Below are 18912 nucleotides of genomic sequence, written 5' to 3'. Positions count from 1 at the left end.
AACAAGGGAATCATGCCATCACACATGGAAACGTTTCCATAGAAAAGAACTTTGTGGTGCTTTTTGGTGGTGTTGTTTCTCTTTCTTTTAAAAGCACTTCAATGTTGGGTCAAATAACAGCGGATCGGGTCGGTTCACTTATTTCCGCTGCAAGGAAGGAAGGAAGGAGGAAGGAAAGGGGGTGTGGGGGGGAGATGAAGAAGGTGAGGGGAGGCTCAGAGGGAGGGGCTGGGCAGCGCTCTCTGCCCCGCTGCTGGAGCACAGCTGTTGCAGCTGTGGCGGGGAGACGGCGCATGCTCAGGAGGCGGCCGGCGCCAGGGGTTGTCTCCCTGCGGTGGGGCACCCGCCTTGCAGAGCTCGGCTCCCCGAGGGAGGCAGGCGGCGGGGTCCCTCCGAGGCGGTGAGAGCACCGCCGGCTCCCCGCACGCCGGGTGTGTGCCTGGAAAGAAAGACAGAAAGTTGATGAGCCGGAGCCAGAGGCTGCTGCAGCGTGCGCGGCCGGTGCGCGCTGCCCCCGGCCCGGTGAGTGCGGGGGATGCTGGCGGCCCGGTGAGTACCCCACGCATTTCCGGGAAGCCCCTTCCTGCTGCCGCTTCACAGCGCACCGAGGGCCGGAGGGGAGCCGCAGCTGCCTTGGGTTAGATGCACAAGCTTCCCAGAGCCCCGGAGAGGAGCGTGGCTGTTCTAGCTGCTGCACCGGGGCCAGTGCCTCTTTCTTCCCTGGCTCTGCGGCCGCTTGGGGGTTTCTCTCGCCGCCCCCGTGGGGAGGAGCGGCATGGGGCATTTGCGGGAGGCTGGGTGGGAAGGGGGAGCTGTCTCGTGGGCAGGACATTCCACGCTTCCAACTTCCCTCCAGCAAAAAACCAGGTTTGAGGAAGGTTCCTGTGTGTGCTCCTCCTATCGGGCAGTCTCTGGTATGCTCTCTTCCCCCTCCTGCAACACCACATCCCTCCGGTCAGACACTGGGTTGATTGTCCTCTTTCTTGCCCCATCAAAACGGTAACTCGGTAGCGCCCTAGCTGGGTGATCATCTTCTTCCCCAAGTTATATAAGTGTCAGTCTTGCTCCTTTCACATGTAATAATACCCGTTTCGCTAAATATATTGGGAAAAATATTCCAAGCCTCTCTTTGGAATGGCTGATAAAATCAAAAAGAACAGGAGTACCTCTGGCATCTTAGAGACGAACAAATTTATTAGAGCATAAGCTTTTGTGGGCTACAGCCCACTTCATCAGATGCACAGAATGGAACAATTTATATATATATATATATATATATATATACACACACACATACACGCACAGATAAATTGGAAGTTACCATACAAACTGTGAGAGGCTAATTAGTTAAGATGAGCTATTATCAGCAGGAGAAAAAAACTTTTGTAGTGATAATAAAGATGGTCCATTTAGACAGTTGACAAGAAGGTGTGAGGATACTTAACATGGGGAAGTAGATTCAATATGTGTAATGACCCAGCCACTCCCAGTCTCTATTCAAACCCAAGTTAATGGTATCTAGTTTGCATATTATTTCAAGCTCAGTAATTTCTCCTTGGAGTCTGTTTTTGAAGCTTTTCTGTTGCAAAATTGCCACCCTTAAATCTTTTACTGAGTGGCCAGAGAGGTTGAAGTGTTCTCCTACCAGTTTTTGAATGTTATGATTCCTGATGTCAGATTTGTGTCCATTTATTCTTTTGCGTAGAGACTGTCTGGTTTGGCCAATGTACGTGGCAGAGGGTCATAGCTGGCACTCTATGTTCCATTTACGCATCCGATTAAGTGGTCTGTAGCCCAGGAAAGCTTATGCTCCAATAAATTTTGTTAGTCTCTAAGGTGCCACAAGTACTCCTGTTCTTTTTGCAGATACAGACTAACACGGCTGCTACTCTGAAACCTGATAAAATCAAACCACCCAGACCTATTTTGAAACTTCTGCAGCAGAGGGAAATGAATGTGATTAGTGGGTTTGGCATTTGTGTTGTATTTGGAGATACAAGCAGGGGCACAACATTTTGCATTCAGGATCCTCCTGAAAGAGTTACCGCTATACCAGTCCCCATTGTGTATTCTTCGTCCCCATCGCTCTACCAGATATACCTTTGACCAGCAGGGTAGTTCAATTTTTGTGCCCCTTTAGTTGTTGGCCACTCAATTATCAATGATATAAGGGATGTCAGTGATGTGTGGCAGAGTGTTTATGACAGGGGTGGGCAAACTATGGCCCATGGTCTGGATCCTGTCTGCGAGCCGTTTTAAGCCAGCCCGCGAGCTCGTGCTGGGGAGTGGGGTCTGGGGCTTGCCCTGCTCTGGTGCTCCATCCACGGTGCTGGGTCGGGGGCCGCACCACATGGCTCGGCCCCGCTCCGGTGCTCTAGCCAGGGCGCTGGGTCAGGAGCTGCTCCGGCGCTCCAGACGGGGCGCTGGGTCAGGGGCTGCACGGCTCCTGGAAACTGCTGCATGGCCCCCGTTCCAGTTCCTATGTGCTTCAATGGGAGCTGCAGGGGTGGTGTCTGCGGATGGGGCAGTGTGCAGAGCCACCTGGCTGCACCTATATGTAGGAGCCGGAGAAGGGACATGCCACTGCTTCCGGGAGCTGCTTGAGGTAAGCGCTGCTCAAAGCCTGCACCCCTGAGCCTCTCCACTCTCCCCACCTCCCTGCTGCAGCCCTGATCCCCCTCCTGCTCTCCAAACTCCTTGATCCCAGACTGGAATGCTCTACTGTACTCCAAACATCCCCAGCCCCACCCCAGAGCCTGCACCCCCAGCCGGAACCTACACCTCTTTTTGCACCCCTCCCCCAACCCTGATCCCCCTCCTGCATTGTGAACCCCTCGGTCCCAGCCCAGAGCACCCTCCTAGACCCCAAACTCCTCTTAGGCCTAGATCCACAAAGGTATTGGGCTCTTAACTTCCATTGAAATCAGTGTGTATCCCCCCCCCACCTTCTCCAGTAGAAGCACTTGTGCCACCATCCAGAAAGGCAGAGTACCAGACATAATCTTTGATTCTGTATTCTGCACGTGTTTGAACAGAGTTGTATTTAGTGGTTAAAATTATACATACTCCTTACACAGTTTTAAAACAAACCCTAAACTCTGATGATATTGATTTAAGAGGACACAGTCTAAAAACTGCTGATTTTGTTAATGAAGTTTCCCTCCATCCTGAAAACATTTCCACTGGCGTACTTATCGAATTATTGTACAATACATTTCCTGAGGAGAAATACCTATGTAGATATCTGAAGTGTGCTTTATGGGGGATGGCCTTACTTTAACTTTCCAACAGGGGTCACTACAGGGCAAACAACATTCATAGAGATTATAGTGTAAAAACAACTACTATTGCGGGCAAAGGCCTGAATAGAATATTTTAAAATAAAATTGCAAGTTAAAGCATTATGTTTTAAATTTATGAACTACAAGTTTTAAGTGGTGTAACAAAAAGGTTTATAGAACACACTTGACAGTGTTTCTCAAATTTGTAACTGAAGCAAGTCTGGAAGTATCATACACTCTGCTTCAATAACAACTTTAACATTATTAATGAAGTGGTTGGTTTCTGAGTTGTTTTGAGGTTGTGGAATCTATGTAATCCACAATCTGGAAGCCTTGGATTTCTCTGTAGACATAATGCTGTGCCTGGTCTGTTTTCATTATACATTCTGGCTAATAGAATTGATGGGATCAGCTGCCATAATTTCATACAGAGATACTTGTCCCTTTTGCAGAGGGCTAAATAGGAGAATGGCAACTTCAGCCTTGAACATCTTGCTTCTCTCCTTTTCCTAAAAGAAATTCCACCACAAATAAGCAAACCCCCAACTACAAAACAATCTTTATTGCTCCTGGTGGAAAAAAATCAATGTTCACATCACAGCAGGAGTCAAATGAATTTACATCAGCCATATGAATCTGGAACTGCTCATTGTCATGGAATGGTGAATATTTTGGAAAGTTCCTGAATGAATGTGATGCAATTACACATTCTTCCTGTTGTGAAAATGACAGCTTTATGCTAAGGACATGTCTACACTACCACTTATGTCAGCAAAACTTATGTCGCTCAGGGGTGTGAATATTCCACCGCTCTGAGTGATTTAAATTATGCCAGCATAAGTGCTAGTTTGCACAGCGCTATGTCAACGTGAGAGCTTCTCCTGTCAGCATAAAGCATCTTCGCCACACATGCTGTAGCGGCGCAGCTGTAGGTGTAGACGTGCCCTGTGTCAAATGATGAATAGCAGTTTAAGGAAACAGGTGCATGTTGCCCTGAGAAGGAGAAGCCTTTTGGAATGAGACCAAATGTATTATTTTGAAAGAGATACAGTCCTTTCCATTTTTGATAGGGCCCTGACAACCCTATTTACACCTCACCCTTGAGTTTTCATATTGCATCCCCTGCCACTCTGGTGTAGACGCCTTGTGGAATGTATTAATTCAGTTGTTCAAATAGCCAGAGGAATCGTTGAATGGCTCCGTCAGCTGCTAGAAGCTTGGAATGTTGTTTGTTCCAGTTCCTGCTGGCCTTGGGAGTAGAAGGTTGGGAATTGAACCCAAATCTGCTGCATGGCCATGCAGTGCACTGGGGTTGTCTACAGGTAACTTACAGTCAGTCATGCTTCGGAAATACTCAAATCCACACACCTGTAGCATCGTAGAGCAACTCATTGTGCATCTCATGCTGGCTGCAGGGAATTATGATCCTTGATTTACTGACTATTGCTCAGTTTCCTTGGAGTTGCTTGCTGCTGCATTTCAGAGTAGCAGCCATGTTAGTCTGTATCTGCAAAAAGAAAAGGAGTACCTGTGGCACCTTAGAGACTAACAAATTTATTTGAGCGTAAGCTTTCATGCGCTACAGCATGCATCCGATGAAGTGAGCTGTAGCTCACGAAAGCTCATGCTCAAAGAAATTTGTTAGTCTCTAAGGTGCCACAAGTACTCCTTTTCTTTTTGCTGCTGCATGAGTCTGCTAAAAAGATGTACAATAAGCTATGTTGTCTGCATTCTGTTCCTCTAAATTTGGTCTCCTTGTTCACTTTCTCCTTTCTTGTTGAGGGATGGTATTGAGGATAAAGAGTTTCTGGGGCTACTGCAGTATTCATAATAAACCATAGAAATAACATGGATGGGTGATGGCCAGTCATTATATAGCTGCCTCAGATAACATCATACACATGGATGAATTTCACTGAAGTTTGTTGTTTTGGCAATGCCCTTGGCAGAATTCTGTGCATTATCTATACGTTATCTTGTATAGCATTCAAGTCCCTTAAAGACAGGTTTCAGAGTAACAGCCGTGTTAGTCTGTATTCCCTTAAAGGAACATTATCAATATGAAAATCACATTTCCATCTGAAAATATTGTTCCTACCAATTCTTGTTATGGGTAACCCCACAGATAATGAGGACAGAGCAGGCCTGGAGAAAAAGTGTACATTTCTCTGTTTTCTGTTGCTCTGTGCATTTGGTGGCCCTCTGTTTCACTGTTCTGTTGAGGCCCATGCAGTGCTCTGTGCACCGGCGTAGCGCTCACATGCATGCTCCATTAGACTCTGCAATTCGGTTTTCTGCAGTAGGAGCATCAGCAAAGCTGGCCTTTCGGTGCTACTGTTATTTAAATTTAAAAAAAAAAAAAAAAGGTAGTAACACGCATTCCAGTAAAAAAGACTAGAAGTTATATTATGTAGAAAATAATGTGGTGTGCACATCAGCATGCTCAAATGGATTAAGTCCAGGCAAGTTTAATATTTAAGTCTCCCCATTCTTAATAGTTTTGGATTTGATTGCACCCTCTATAATTTGCAATTGCTTTTGTTATAGATAGGGCTCCCTGCCCAGGCCTTGTCAATAATGGATTTTTATGGATTGGTTTTAAAATCATTGCCTAGAGGATTGAATAATAATAATAAAACCTCTGGGGTTCAGAGGATGGGGGAAATATCAAATTCCAAATAGCTGTTTTTAAATAGCAGATAAAACACACATGTGGTTTGCTGACAAAACCTTTTTATAGAACTTTAACTTCACATATCCTCTCTTCCATTTTCAAGTATTTGAATATGAAGATTTCTTTTCATATATAAAGTTTGTTAAGCTCTTCTCTTTTTTCAGCACTTGAGCTTCATAAATAGTATCATGGCACAAAATCTATGAGAGGAAAGCTCTGTTGCTTAGAAACAGTCTGGCAACAGACCCAATTTAAAAAAAAACAGAGAGAAAAAAGGCAAGACAAAAACACGCTCCCTCCTCCGCTAAAAGGGGATGGTTGAAAAAATTCTGAAATGTTAGCAAAAATTTTGGGAAAGAATAAACAGGAAAAGTGTCGGTGACATTCTTGCAAATTCCTTTCTTTCTCTACTTCCTGCCCATTTTTAACCAGTTAACGAGTTTGTCATTTTTGTCTAAATTTGAAGGAAAAAGGGAAATATTGCAATTTCCCCCGTTTCTTTCTCACCCATTTCTACTGCTAAAGTTTCTCCAGGGTAATAAACCAATGATCTAGTGTGGTTAGCTCAGACAATTGAAAAATGGGTGCAGATTGGAGGGAGGGGAGCTGGTGGAGTGACAATTCAACACTTTCTCGTGATTCTTAAAGAAGAAATGATGAAAAGTGATCTTGAAGCTAAAAGGCTAAAATGTCCAGTGTTTCTTCCTGGATTGTAAACTCTTTGGGGGTGGGACTTTTTGTTCTCTTTGTGCAGCATCTAGCACAATAGGGTCCTTGGTCTGTGACTGGGGCTTCTAGGTGCTACCAGGACATAAGTAACAAATGAATGAGGGGCACATTAGGTTTATTTTGATTTTGCTCATTTTTTTACGTTTACATTTTTTAATCTTATTGTTAATGTTATGTTTCAGAGGAACAGCCGTGTTAGTCTGTATTCGCAAAAAGAAAAGGAGTACTTGTGGCACCTTCACCTGATGAAGTGAGCTGTGGCTCACGAAAGCTCATGCTCAAATAAATTGGTTAGTCTCTAAGGTGCCACAAGTACTCCTTTTCTTTTTGTTAATGTTATGTTATTCTTGATAAGACAATATAAATACAGGAGTGTGTGAGAGAGAGATATGATCACAAAGAGTTTTACAAACTGTATAGAAATTTCCTCCCCCTCCCCTCCGAAAAGCAATTAGATTTGGGATACAATGCAGCAGCTATTTAATGTTTATATTATTATAGACTATGTCTTTTTTCCTTTGAAAGTTCTTCAAAAATTGTACTACATTCCTAACATATTCTGCCCTTGTTGTTATGCTTCTGTGGTTCCCACCAGCAGATTAAAATGTGATATTTTTTCCCACCTCTGTTACATTCTTACACCTTCCTGTTGGTAGTTTTCCCTGTTGCCCTTACATGTAATGTACACTTTTGTTTACATCACCACTGAATTTGGCCCATATGTCTAATTCTTGTCTATCACTTAATTTTCAAAGGAGGATTGTAAATATTTTGGCTTATCAGTGAGTGTGTATTCTCTGTGGAGAACTTAATGAAAGCTCAAGATTTTTATCTCTTTCCTATTTTTTCTTGTTTATTTCCCCATGGAAGCTCCGTTCAGAAGCACCACCTAGTTTTGCAGGGGAGGGTCTTGCTTTCTAGTCCATTCTCTAACTGGGGCACTGCAGATCAGTGGTTTTCAAACTTTTTTTCTGGGGACCCAGTTGAAGAAAATTGTTAATGCCCGCGACCCAGCAGAGCTGGAGATGAGGGGTTTGAGGTGTGGGAGGGGCTCAGGACTGGGGCATAGGGTGTGGGGGTGAGGGCTGCGGGGTGGGGCTGGGAACGAGGGATTCAGGGTTTGGAGGGGGCTCAGGGCTTGGGCAGGGGGTTGTCGTGCAGGAGGGGGTCAGGGCTCTGGGCTGGGGGTGCAAGCTCTGGGGTGGGACCAGGGGTGAGGGGTTTGGGGTGCAGGAAGGGGCTCTGGGTTTGTGGGGGGCTCAGGGTGAGGCAGGGTTTGGGGCATGGGGTTGGGGCACGGACTTACCTCCGGCGGTTCCCAGACAGTGGTACAGCCAAGGTTTTAGAGGCAGGCTTCTCGCCTGTTCTGGTACTGAGGACCATGCTGCACCCTGGAAGCGGCCAGCAGTGGGTCCGGCCCCTAGGCAGAGGTGCTCAAGCGGCTTCACACGGCTCTCACCTGCAGGCGCAACCCCCCCAGCTTCTGTTGGCCGGTGACTGGCCAATGGGAGTGCAGAGTGGGTGCTCGGGGTGGGGGCAGCGCACGGAGCCCAATGGCCACCCTGTCTAGAAGCCGGACTCGCAGCTGGCCGCTTCCGGGGCGCAGTGCAGAGTTGGAACAGGTAGGCACTAGCCTGCCTTAGCTGGGCAGCACTGCCGACGGGACTTTTAACGTCCTGGTCGGCGGTGCTGATCAGAGCCGCTAGGGTCCCTGGGTGCTGAGCAAAGCAACCCAGTGCCTTACATGCTGGCCCAAACTTTGAAAAACACTGCTATGGATGATTTGCCTCCAGTCATACAGAACATCAGAGGCCTGGCAGAGAATCCAGATTAGAACCCTGAGTCCTGTTAGCTCCCATCTCTTTGCTTCTAAACAAGACCACATGGTCTAATTGGCTTGTCTGGAGTTGTTATTGGCTTTGCTATGACAATGAAACTGTTGCTGTGGTCAGTGTGCTCTTATGGCCCAGCAAGGAGTTTTCATCCCTGCCTAAAGTAAACCAATTCCTAGAGCAGCCTGTAAGGTAGGGAGTCTGGCTATTATCTAGTAGCCTTGGCACATGCGTCATATTAACAAACTTTCAAGCCCCGTCTTCCAGCCTTACCATTTTCGGATTGCATATGGGCTCCGTTTACATTCCTTTCCCTCACTCCCACTGACATCTAATGTGTTAATACTATTTTTCTTTTCCGTTATCCTGTGGTATTCTATAAATATTTATTTGGCTTCTGCTGGGCAGCTGTAGTGTGAACTGACAGTGTCTTCAAAGGAGGCATAATATCCACAGAGGATATTCAGTATATTCTTAATTTGGAGGCTCTGAAAATACCCATACCATTTCCTAAAATTAAAAATCTCTTACATGGTTGAGGCAGAGAGGAGAGAGAGAGAACTTTAAATTAGCGCCGTATGCAGATAGAATGCTTCAGTTGCACCTCAGCATTTAACCATGTCTAGATCAGTCTAGAAGATCTTGGGATTGGTTTTAGCTCTCTGTGACACAGGTTAAGAATGCTGCCCAGGAAATGTCAGTGGGCAGCAGCCACTCTGGATGATTTAGGAGCAGCAGTGATTGGCTTCAGAGGGAGCTGTATCTAGTTCTTGTCTTTGTGACTGAGGATTTAAATCTGTGTGGTCAAGTAAAACTAAGCAGGATAATAGATGGGAGTCCTTGTGTCTCTGATATGAGCTAAAATGACCCTCTCCCGCCCCTTCACTTCCTTGGAGTTGAGAGGAAAAAGGAGTTAGGACTCTGACTGATTTTTTTTTTTTTCTGGTTGAATTTTCTCTTTTCATCAATCTGTACTCAGGAAAAAATTGGCTGCCTGGCTTGAGGTTTCTGATGAGGAACTGAGACGGAAAGTGGATGCAAAGCCATTGTCTGCTCTGCCAGCTCTGATCTTACTTGGATTGTTTCCAAAGCCTGAAGAATGTTCATAGTACTTTCCATTTCCAGTGGTGCCTCTTCTCTGGAGAACTCAAAGTGCTCTACAACAGCCTCCCAACAGGCCAGGGTTGGGATTTTAATTAGGATTTAAATCAGCTAGCAGGAAACCTTGATTTATATTACTGACTTCAGTTGTGATTGTACTTTTTAGTTATGGACCTAAAAGAAAGTTTAATTCTCATTAGTTGGTAACTGTTAAAACATGTTGATTTGCAACAAATATAGCCTTACATTAAATTTGGTGCTTTCTTATGCTAACCAAAAGGGTATGCTATATTTATACATATTTATTTAAGCAATTAAAAATTAAAATAAAAAAGTAGCCAATTTAAATACAAAACTGATTTTGATTTTAAAAAATCCGTTTTTATCCATTCGTCACCAGTCGCGTGCAGTGGATAAATATCAGTATACCTGTCTAACCGAGGTTAAGTGTCTTGTTCAAAATCATACTGTCTATAAATGGCAGAGTCAGAAACAAAAACCAAGAGGTCCCAAGTCTTCTGATTTAACTGTGAGATCATATTGTCTTTCGTAGGTCAGGATCATAAGAACAGACTGAGATGTGGAGTGTGTTGAATACTTCACTTGCTGTTATTCAGAAGAAACAACTCTGCCTGGCCATGCTGAGGTTCTTGTTGGTTCATGCTCATTCCTATTTGCCATCTTTTGCATCACTGACCCTTCCTGCCTGTGGCTCACCAGTGTTTACCATCAGTGAAATAATATTTTTCCATCTAAATGATGATGGTTATTATTTATATAGCTCTAGTGCTAGACACTTTACAGATAAGAAGCCTAGCTCATCTTTTCCACAAAGAACTTACATTCCTTGTCCAACATTTTATTTTGACTGCAAATCAGGGTGTGATGCTTGGCCAGAAAGCTTTAAACATCATGCAAAATAAATGACTCAAATTCAACCCTTGAAGACATATGGGGAGATAATGTTTGTGTTTTTGTGTATTTACATATGTATGCGTAGTGGTAAACAATGTAATCAACAGTCCCTGTCTGTGCTGTATTCTGATCATTCAAAGATCAAAAGAACATCCTAGCATTTAAATGAAGTGTAAACATGGGATATCTCTGTATTCATCTCTCTTTGAAATGTATAGCAAATCAGTGGTGAATGGTGAAGGAATAGGTGATTGTCTTATGTTAATTCATATCGTTAAGTACCGGAGATAGACTGCCTGATGGATAAATTGCCATAATTAATCTGTGTGAATAATTATAATGATGGATGCTTAGGAAATAAGGGCCTATTGTTCCCCGAAGGACTCCAATTTGTCAAAGAAGACCTGAAATTGTATAAAAGATCCTTGGGTCCTGATCCTTTTAATCTCAGATCTGCTTAAGCTTCATCTGGGGAAGTTTGAATTGCAAGATGAGATCCCAGTTAAACTGGTACAACCTGAATATGATATTGGACATTGGACTTTAACCTATGAACTGCATTCTAAAAAACTCTTTGCAACTACAAAGCTCACTATCTCTGCTATGAATCTGAACCTCAACAATTGAACTCATGTCTGTATGTATATTGATCTTTTAATCATACTCTCTCTCTTTTGTTTTTTAACAAATTTTAGTTTAGTTAATAAGAATTGGCTGCATGCGTGTATTTGGGTAAGATTGGGAATATCCATTAACCTGGGAGGTAATGTGCCCAATCCTTTGGGATTAGTAGAACCTTTTCTTTTATATGATAAAATCAGATTTTCAGAAATCTTCATCATATTTGACTTGGGAATCTGTATGGAGGCCTGAGGCTGGGTTACTTCAAAGGAACTGTGTTGTTGGCTTCTGGACAACCAATGAGGTAATAAAGAAGCTGTTTTATGCTGGCTTGGTAAATCTAAGTATTGAAATATCCACTGGTTTTGGGGATTATCTGCCCCATTCTTTGCAGTTCATCCTAATTGGGTGACCTCGCCTGGCCCCCTCTGGGACCCCGGTCACACTGGGGCAGGAGTAAAAGCAAGAAGAAAACCCTAAATGAGAACAGACAAAACTTAAAGATTTTTGTGTGTGTGTGAATCAGCTATAATTGGTGATAGTAAGCTGCAGCAAGATACAAGTGGCATGGTGCTAGGACTTTGTAGGGTACAGGGAAAAAACCTGGTTCCATAGGAATGTGACTTCCCCCTATTGTGCAAGATAGGGACAGCCTTGCTGTTTGACTTTCCATTAAATGTGAAACCTAGAGGAAGGAGAACAGGGAAGCTAGATTATTGTAATTGGCCATGGTGGGGAGAGAAGAGATGGCTACCTGGCTCCTCTGTGTGAAGGTTCCCTGACACCATGCAGTATGCTCAGGAATTCTAGGGGATGTGTATGTTTGTGGTGATGGCCTTCAGCCATTGAGATATTCTTTCAGTACTACTAAATCTAGTCCAGACAGAGTCCTGAGGTTCTCTCCACCTTTTTTCATTTTGAGAGAACCATCACTCTGCTCCTCTTATAATATTTTTGCCCATAGGTGGTGCTAGCCCACTGGGGGGCCACCCACAAACAACACATATTAAAAAAAGCGAATGGGGGCCCGCTTTTGCTGCTTGGGGCCCTAAGCAATATAGCCTTAGTCTGCTTACGCCTAGCGTTGGCTCTGTTTTTGCCTTTAGGCAACCACCACTGTAGCAGGTGAGCATTCTCCTTCCCACGCTGTGCCATCTTTTGATCAGCGAGCAGAAGCTGTTTCCATAGCAGCTGTCAGTATTGACTCTTCAGAAGCAAAGTATTGCGCACCAACCAAACCAGGGAGCAGAAGACTTAACATTGTATTGGAACGTAGGTTTCCTGCAGTCACCAACTGTTGGGGTAGCTGATCTGAGACACTGGAGATATAAAGAGTGTGTGTAGTAGACTTCCAGAGTATTGAAAGAAAAACAGAGAACCATGTAGAGGTGTACAAATTAGTGAGTAATCGTCTCTATTTGCAGCCCTAAGTAACATAGACAGCACCACTCAGAAATGGAGTTTGACCACAGATTCCATATTGGCATGAAGTGGACAGTACTAGTGGGAAATGGAGCTCTAAATTCGATCCCAAATTATTTTTTGTTAATGTAGTCTCATTGAGTACAGTTACAATGTGCAAACTTAATAAAAAAAGTGAGAGACTATAGGGAGACTGCTTGTCTTTAGGGATATTGCCCTATTCTGGACTGTCATAAATATAAAGGGAAGGGTAAACACCTTTAAAATCGCTCCTGGCCAGAGGAAAAACCATTTCATCTGTAAAGGGTTTAGAAGCTAGGATAAACTCACTGGCACCTGACCAAAATGACCCATGAGGAGACAAGATACTTTCAAAGCTGGAGTGGGGGAGAAACAAAGGTTCTCTCTGTCTATGTGATGCTTTTGCCGGGAACAGAAAAGGAACGGAGTCTTAGAACCTTAGAACTTAGTAAGTAATCTAGCTAGATATGCATTAGATTCTGTTTTGTTTAAATGGCTGATAAAATTAAGCTGTGCTGGAGGGAACATATATTCCTGTTTTTGTGTCTTTTTGTAACTTAAGGTTTTGCCTAGAGGGATTCTCTATGTTTTGAATCTGATTACCCTGTAAGGTATTTACCATCCTGATTTTACAGAGGTGACTCTTTTACTTTTTCTTTTCTTTTAAGAACCTGATTGCTTTTTCATTGTTCTTAAGATCCAAGGGTTTGCATCTGTGTTCACCGTTGCAAATTGGTGAGGATTTTTATCAAGCCTTCCCCAGGAAAGGGGGTGTAGGGTTTGGGAGGATTTTTGTGGGAAAGACATTTCCAAACGGGCTCTTTCCCTGTTATATATTTGTTAGATGCTTGGTGATGGCAGCAATAAAGTCCAAGGGCAAAAGGTAAAATAGTTTGTACCTTGGGGAAGTTTTAACCTAAGCTGGTAAAAATAAGCTTAGGGGGTTTTTCATGCAGGTTCCCACATCTGTACCCTAGAGTTCAGAGTGGGGAAGGAACCTTGACATGGACAGATGGCTCCTCCCTTTGAGAGGGAGAGTGGAGCACTCTGTATGGCTCATGCTTTGGCATTATTTGTATAGTTTGTCATGTCAGTGAAGTGTTATTGAATTGAAATGAATGTGTGTGGGTGTCTGGCTGGATGGGGACACTAAAAACTACAAGGAAGCGTAGAAACAAGGGGAAGGTGAGACATCCAGCAAGAAGAGATGTGGTTGTAGTGAATAATTCAGAGGAAGAGGAGTCTGATTTATCCTGGGCCCTGTAAATCTCGGTTAGATGCATTTTTTGCATTGAATTCATTGTAATAAAATGTCTTTCCTGGTTGCAATAAATTGACTTTGTTGTCAAGTGCCCTGGTATAAATGGAAGGAGTTAGGGTGAAAAATGTAAATACTTAAAAAAAAAAAAAAAAAAGAAATTCACAGATCCTATATGGGAGGAGATTAGAGATCAACCAAGATCAGGGCCCTACTGTGCTTGACGCTATGTAAAGATAGGATGAGAGTCAGTCTTTGCCCTGAGGAGCTAGCAGTGTAAATAGACAAGATGGCAAGGGGTGGGGGAAAGGAATATAACATACAAGTAGAGTGAACAGCGTGGTGGTCTCCAAACAGCATGAGAGTTCCATGAATGTTTGCCTTTTTAAAAACTTATGTATCTGTTTTATTTTTTAGGTGTCAATTTGTTAGAGGAAGAGTAGATAAATGGGTAGGAAGGAAAGTGAGATGTTAAAGGGGGAGAGGCATGGAGGAAAGGAAAGCAAGTGTGGAGGGTGGGTCAAGTGAGGCTGAAGTGCAGTCACTGTGTGGCGTAAACTTTATCCATGTGTGATAAGCATGACATTTCTAGCTTCAGCAAATTGATCCAGCAGGACCTAAATAAATGCTCTAAAAGGTAGTAAAAAGTGGTCATTTTGAAAGCTTCTAACTGTTAACCTCATCAATAAGCTTATATCAGACATTCTGAGAAATTCAAGCTGGGCACATGCGTGCCTTTAGGGAAGGAATAATTTTGTTTTTCTAATACAATCAGTGGGGTAGCTCCCCACTCAAAACAGCATTTTCACACAGATTTATCTGTGGGATTGAGACCAGTGCCTGGCTTGTGTATGTCACATGCTCTGATCACTGTCTCTCATTCTTTATGCTTAAATGGGTAAGAAATTGCAGTTTGTAATTCTGGTGTGCAGCTGCCAGGTAGTGCCTTTGACATTGCAGGAATGAAAAAATGTGTGACCCTTTCCTCCCCTTTCCCTCTTTTTTACCACTTAGAGTCTGGTTTTAGGCTGGACACACTGATCCTGTTCTGTTCACCCTGGGACTGCTGATCTGGGCAATTCACAGATTCCAAGCACTTGGGAGATCCAGATGAAGAGACAAATAACTGTTGCTCCCCACCCCTGCTACTGTTGTTCTCTCCCCCTTCCAATCCAAGGGCAGCTGAGGGCCCCTTAAAATGGGCAGCATAAAAAGAAGGTAACATCAAACAGCTTAAATATCAAACATTAAAGACTCTACACTTTAATGTTAACTGAGACTAAAATCGCTTGACAGCTGTTCTTGTCAGTAAAGTGCAGTGCTGTCTTGCCCAGTAGGTGGGGATAGGGGTCAGGGTGGGAAGAAGACCTCCTGCTTTTGAGCCTTTTATCAGCATGGCCTGCATTGAGCTACTCCTGCTGCAGCAGTCCCCATGTAGTGCACTCACTTAGGTTGTGTGCTGCTGTTGTCAGGAGTCCCAGGCCTTTGATTGGCAGAGAGAGGCCCACGGAGTTGGCCCTCTTTAAAGTCCGCCCCCACATCCTCCAGCACACAGACAGTCAAGGCTGTTCTGCTCACAGAGTGAGAGAGCGGGCGAATGAGCCAGTGCCTGTTGCTTGGCTGGTGCTGTTTTTGCTGGCAATGGGTAGGGTTTGATCACTGACAACAAACTATTACAGATTTTGCTTCTCCTACTGGCTCCTCGATCAGCCCAGAAGGATGGGTTTAACTGCTTTGTCGCCATAGCAGCCCTTAATGGATTGTTCTGAAAAGTTACAAAGGAGAGCGAGAGGATTTGTTTAAACCTGTGCGGGGAAACTGCTTTCTGCAGCTCTGAGCTTTACGGTTTTTTTTGGTTTTTTTGCGCCCCTTCAGCACAGCAAAGAGGAAACTGAATGATCTCTGGAGCTGCTGGAATCCAGGTACTGTAGCAGCTTTGTGCAGGTTGTTTTGCTCCTTTTGGGTGAGTTTGAACCCCCTACCACCTCACGTTGAGAATTTTGTGTGTGTGGTGTTTTTTGTGATGCTGTTGTGCTACTTTCAATAGAGATTAGTTGGGACTTAACTAGGTCTTGTTTGCCAACTTCAGATGGACTCGGCTTTCTTATTGTGTTTGGTCTTTGTCAACAAAATTCCCACTCTCTCTCTTCCCCTACCTCTCCATTGTGCGTGGTATTATTTCTATAGTCTCTGATGTTGGAGTGATTTTCTTCCTTGCTTTCTCAGCATGGCTGAGCTATACCAAGCACAGGGCTTCCATATCTTCTGTCTTCATGTATGAGACCAAGGACGTTTTCCTGTCTTGTCCTTCTGAGATCTTAGTTATTGTCCTACTGTTGGTGGAAATATTTAGATTTCTGCCCCTCTCTTTTGCAGAGGCAGGAAAGCACCCAGGTAACTAGTGCTTCTTTGAGAGGGTGGCCTAATATAATCGTAATGCAATATAAGTCTCTAATGTCTTTCTTTGCCTGCACTGGGGACCATCAGTTTTATAATGGGCTTCTGCCTATGTAAAAAAACAAAATATTGCTGTGGAGACAGCAGACTTTACTCCTTGGGGTGAGGAGTGGAAAGGGAGTTCAGATCGTCACAGGTCTGTCTGAGATGCAGAAAACCAGAATTGACAGAAAGAGGGGTGTGTGTGTGTACACTTGCATAGCTAGTTGTATATGTTGATGAAAAGTGCTGTGTAAATGTAAATTATTAATTATTCTGTGTTCCATTTAGCTTTGATTACTTCTTAAAGTTTGTAAACATTTCAATCTAAAATGGATGTTGTTTTAGCTTGTGTTTTTAACTATATACACTGGTCTTTCTGTGGGCTGCACTGTCCCTTGGGGGTAGATATACAACACAAGATACCCAGTTTCATTCCTTGTACCATATAGTTGGTGAGGCCTGGCATTCTCATAATTCAAGTCCTTCAGCCTGGTATAAGTTCTTTGTGCCTAAGGCACCTGTCACTTCCATTAATGTTAATAGAGCTGACACATGTGCAGAGTGGCTAGAAAATAGATGCTTTTTATTTTCTGTTTACAGCATGAATTTAAGATACCTAAATCAAAGGACTTGTCTTGGGCTTGATTTTTCAGAAGTGTTAAGCACCCACAACTGCACTTGAAAGTCAGTGGGAGCTGTAGATGCTCAGCACTTCTGAAAAATCAGGCCCTTAACATGTTACTCTATGTTGATACGTTAAAGTAGTCTTGTGATAACAGTTACATTACAGGATAGGAAATGTGGTTTTTCTTAACCTCTACATTTGGCGCACAGACATTCACCCATGTTTGCAGACACGCAGCCTGAGACACACCCATGTATACATGTGCTGGTCTCAAGGCTTCAGTTCTGTAAAAATTTATACTTTATAAAGTTGCTTTTAAGTCACAAACAACATGACAGCACTGTAAGAGCTTTAGCCTTGGTGATGCAATTGTCTGTTCAGGCTGATTTCTTAAATACTAAATTAAACACAACCCAGCCAGTACCCGAAAGGAAACTCTCCCCTGTACATCAGACACTGTTGTGAATCTACATGGTATTTAATGACACCATCCCTGGTCATAACTATGCTTTGCAGAAGCCCACTGTAAACATGACTTGCTCTAACACACTTCTGGCAATAACACACGCACATACTCTTGCATTCCAGTGCTCTCAAGTCTACCAGTTTTTTTTTGTCCTCATCCAACACAGCAAGAATTGACAGAAAATATTTTTAGCTTTCGAGGATGATGTTCAGCTCCATCTGTCTGCAAAAAAAAGTCCATGTGCTGGAGAGAGAAGGGGACTAGTCTCTCATATAGGCTAAAAATGAGTGCTGCTGTTACCGAAAAAAGGGCATCAAATCAAAATAATATGTTGCATGTGTATACATTTGACTTTCTCTTTCTTTAGAGTGACACTGCCTTATATCTGCTTGATTTCAGTGAGAACATGAAGAAACCAGTTTGACTTTGTGATGTAGAGACCTTCATTGCTGCCCATCTTGTAAAATCAACATGTGCACAGTAGTTTTTTCTGTTTTTTAAAAAAACAGAAAAAACCCCCACAACAATGTATGTGATAACACAGGCAACACATCCACATCTCTGAGAGTAGAACCAGGCCCTTAGGAGGTTAATGGTACAGGTGGTTGTGTTAAGAATGGACCACTTTGTGATGTTAGTTGCCACAGATGTCTGTGACTGTAAGATGAAGAAACAAAGTCAGCCATTGAAATTTATCCGTCTCCAGTTTAATTTCATCATGCTGGCTTTGATTCCTGCCAGAGAGGTTCTTAACAGTAATGGGAATCAACCTGTGACCCTTGTTTGACTCTCTAGATAGAGCCTGGCATGCAGCTCTCTTTATCTGTAGGTCTGCTGTTGGTAATAGTTTGCACTTCTCTAATGCCTCCCATCTATTAATATTAGAGCATTTTTCCAACTCTAGTAAATTAAGCTTCACAATATCCCTATGAGACAGAAGTAATATTAATGCTCATTTTGCAAAGGAGTAAATGAAGACAGAGAGAAATAGCTTGGTTTTTAACCCCATCAAAGCCAGTGGGGACTGTTGGTTCTCAGAACCTCTGAAAAAACAGATCCTAAATAATACCTAGCTCTTAGGTAGTGTTTTTCTTCCATAGAAGAGCTTTATGGTGGGGTGGGTGTGTGTGTGTGTGAGAGAGAGAGAGAGAAATATGAGTATCATTATCCCCATGATTTGCCCAGGGTTGTGCAGGATGCCTGTTACAGAGATAAGAGTCACACCCAGATCTCCTGAGACCAGTTTGGTGCTTTAAAGGGACACTGTCAATATGAAATCTTGTCAGTTTTAGAAACCCGAGATATAGGTAATTTCAGGTCCTATGTCTTCCCCGCAGACCCCTGCCAACTTTTGTGGCTTTGGAATCATATTTTTCTGTTTTTAAAAGTAGTTTTTCTCTCCCCTGTTGCTGTGTGAAAACCCCACACAAAGAAAAGAGGAAACTCACCTTACAGGGGAAATGGTGAAAATGGCTGTACGCAAAGTACTGTCAAATGCACACAATAACACTGAGAAACAGAGACAAAT

The 18912-nt window shown here is 43.4% G+C and overlaps 1 protein-coding gene across 4 annotated transcripts in view; it reads left to right on the top strand.

Moving 5' to 3' along the window:
* Positions 1-299: 299 nt before the first annotated feature.
* PALD1 (phosphatase domain containing paladin 1) overlaps positions 300-18912 on the top strand; it is a 192362-nt gene continuing 173749 nt past the window's right edge. Inside the window, exon 1 of one of the 4 annotated variants that reach the window (XM_075130902.1) lies at positions 300-522. Coding sequence is in view for 1 of the 4 variants with exons in the window: in XM_075130900.1 (XP_074987001.1) it covers positions 536-549 (14 nt within the window). In the remaining 3 variants the exon portion in view is untranslated. Of the gene's footprint in view, positions 550-15404; positions 15818-18912 lie in introns of those variants that run through there. The other 3 variants (XM_075130900.1, XM_048859541.2, XM_075130901.1) reach the window with 3 other exon arrangements.

This window comes from Caretta caretta, chromosome 7, assembly GCF_965140235.1.
Source record: "Caretta caretta isolate rCarCar2 chromosome 7, rCarCar1.hap1, whole genome shotgun sequence".
Taxonomy (NCBI): Eukaryota; Metazoa; Chordata; order Testudines; family Cheloniidae; genus Caretta; species Caretta caretta.
Note: the sequence above shows the minus strand (reverse complement) of the source record. Positions and strands in the feature narration are given on the sequence as shown.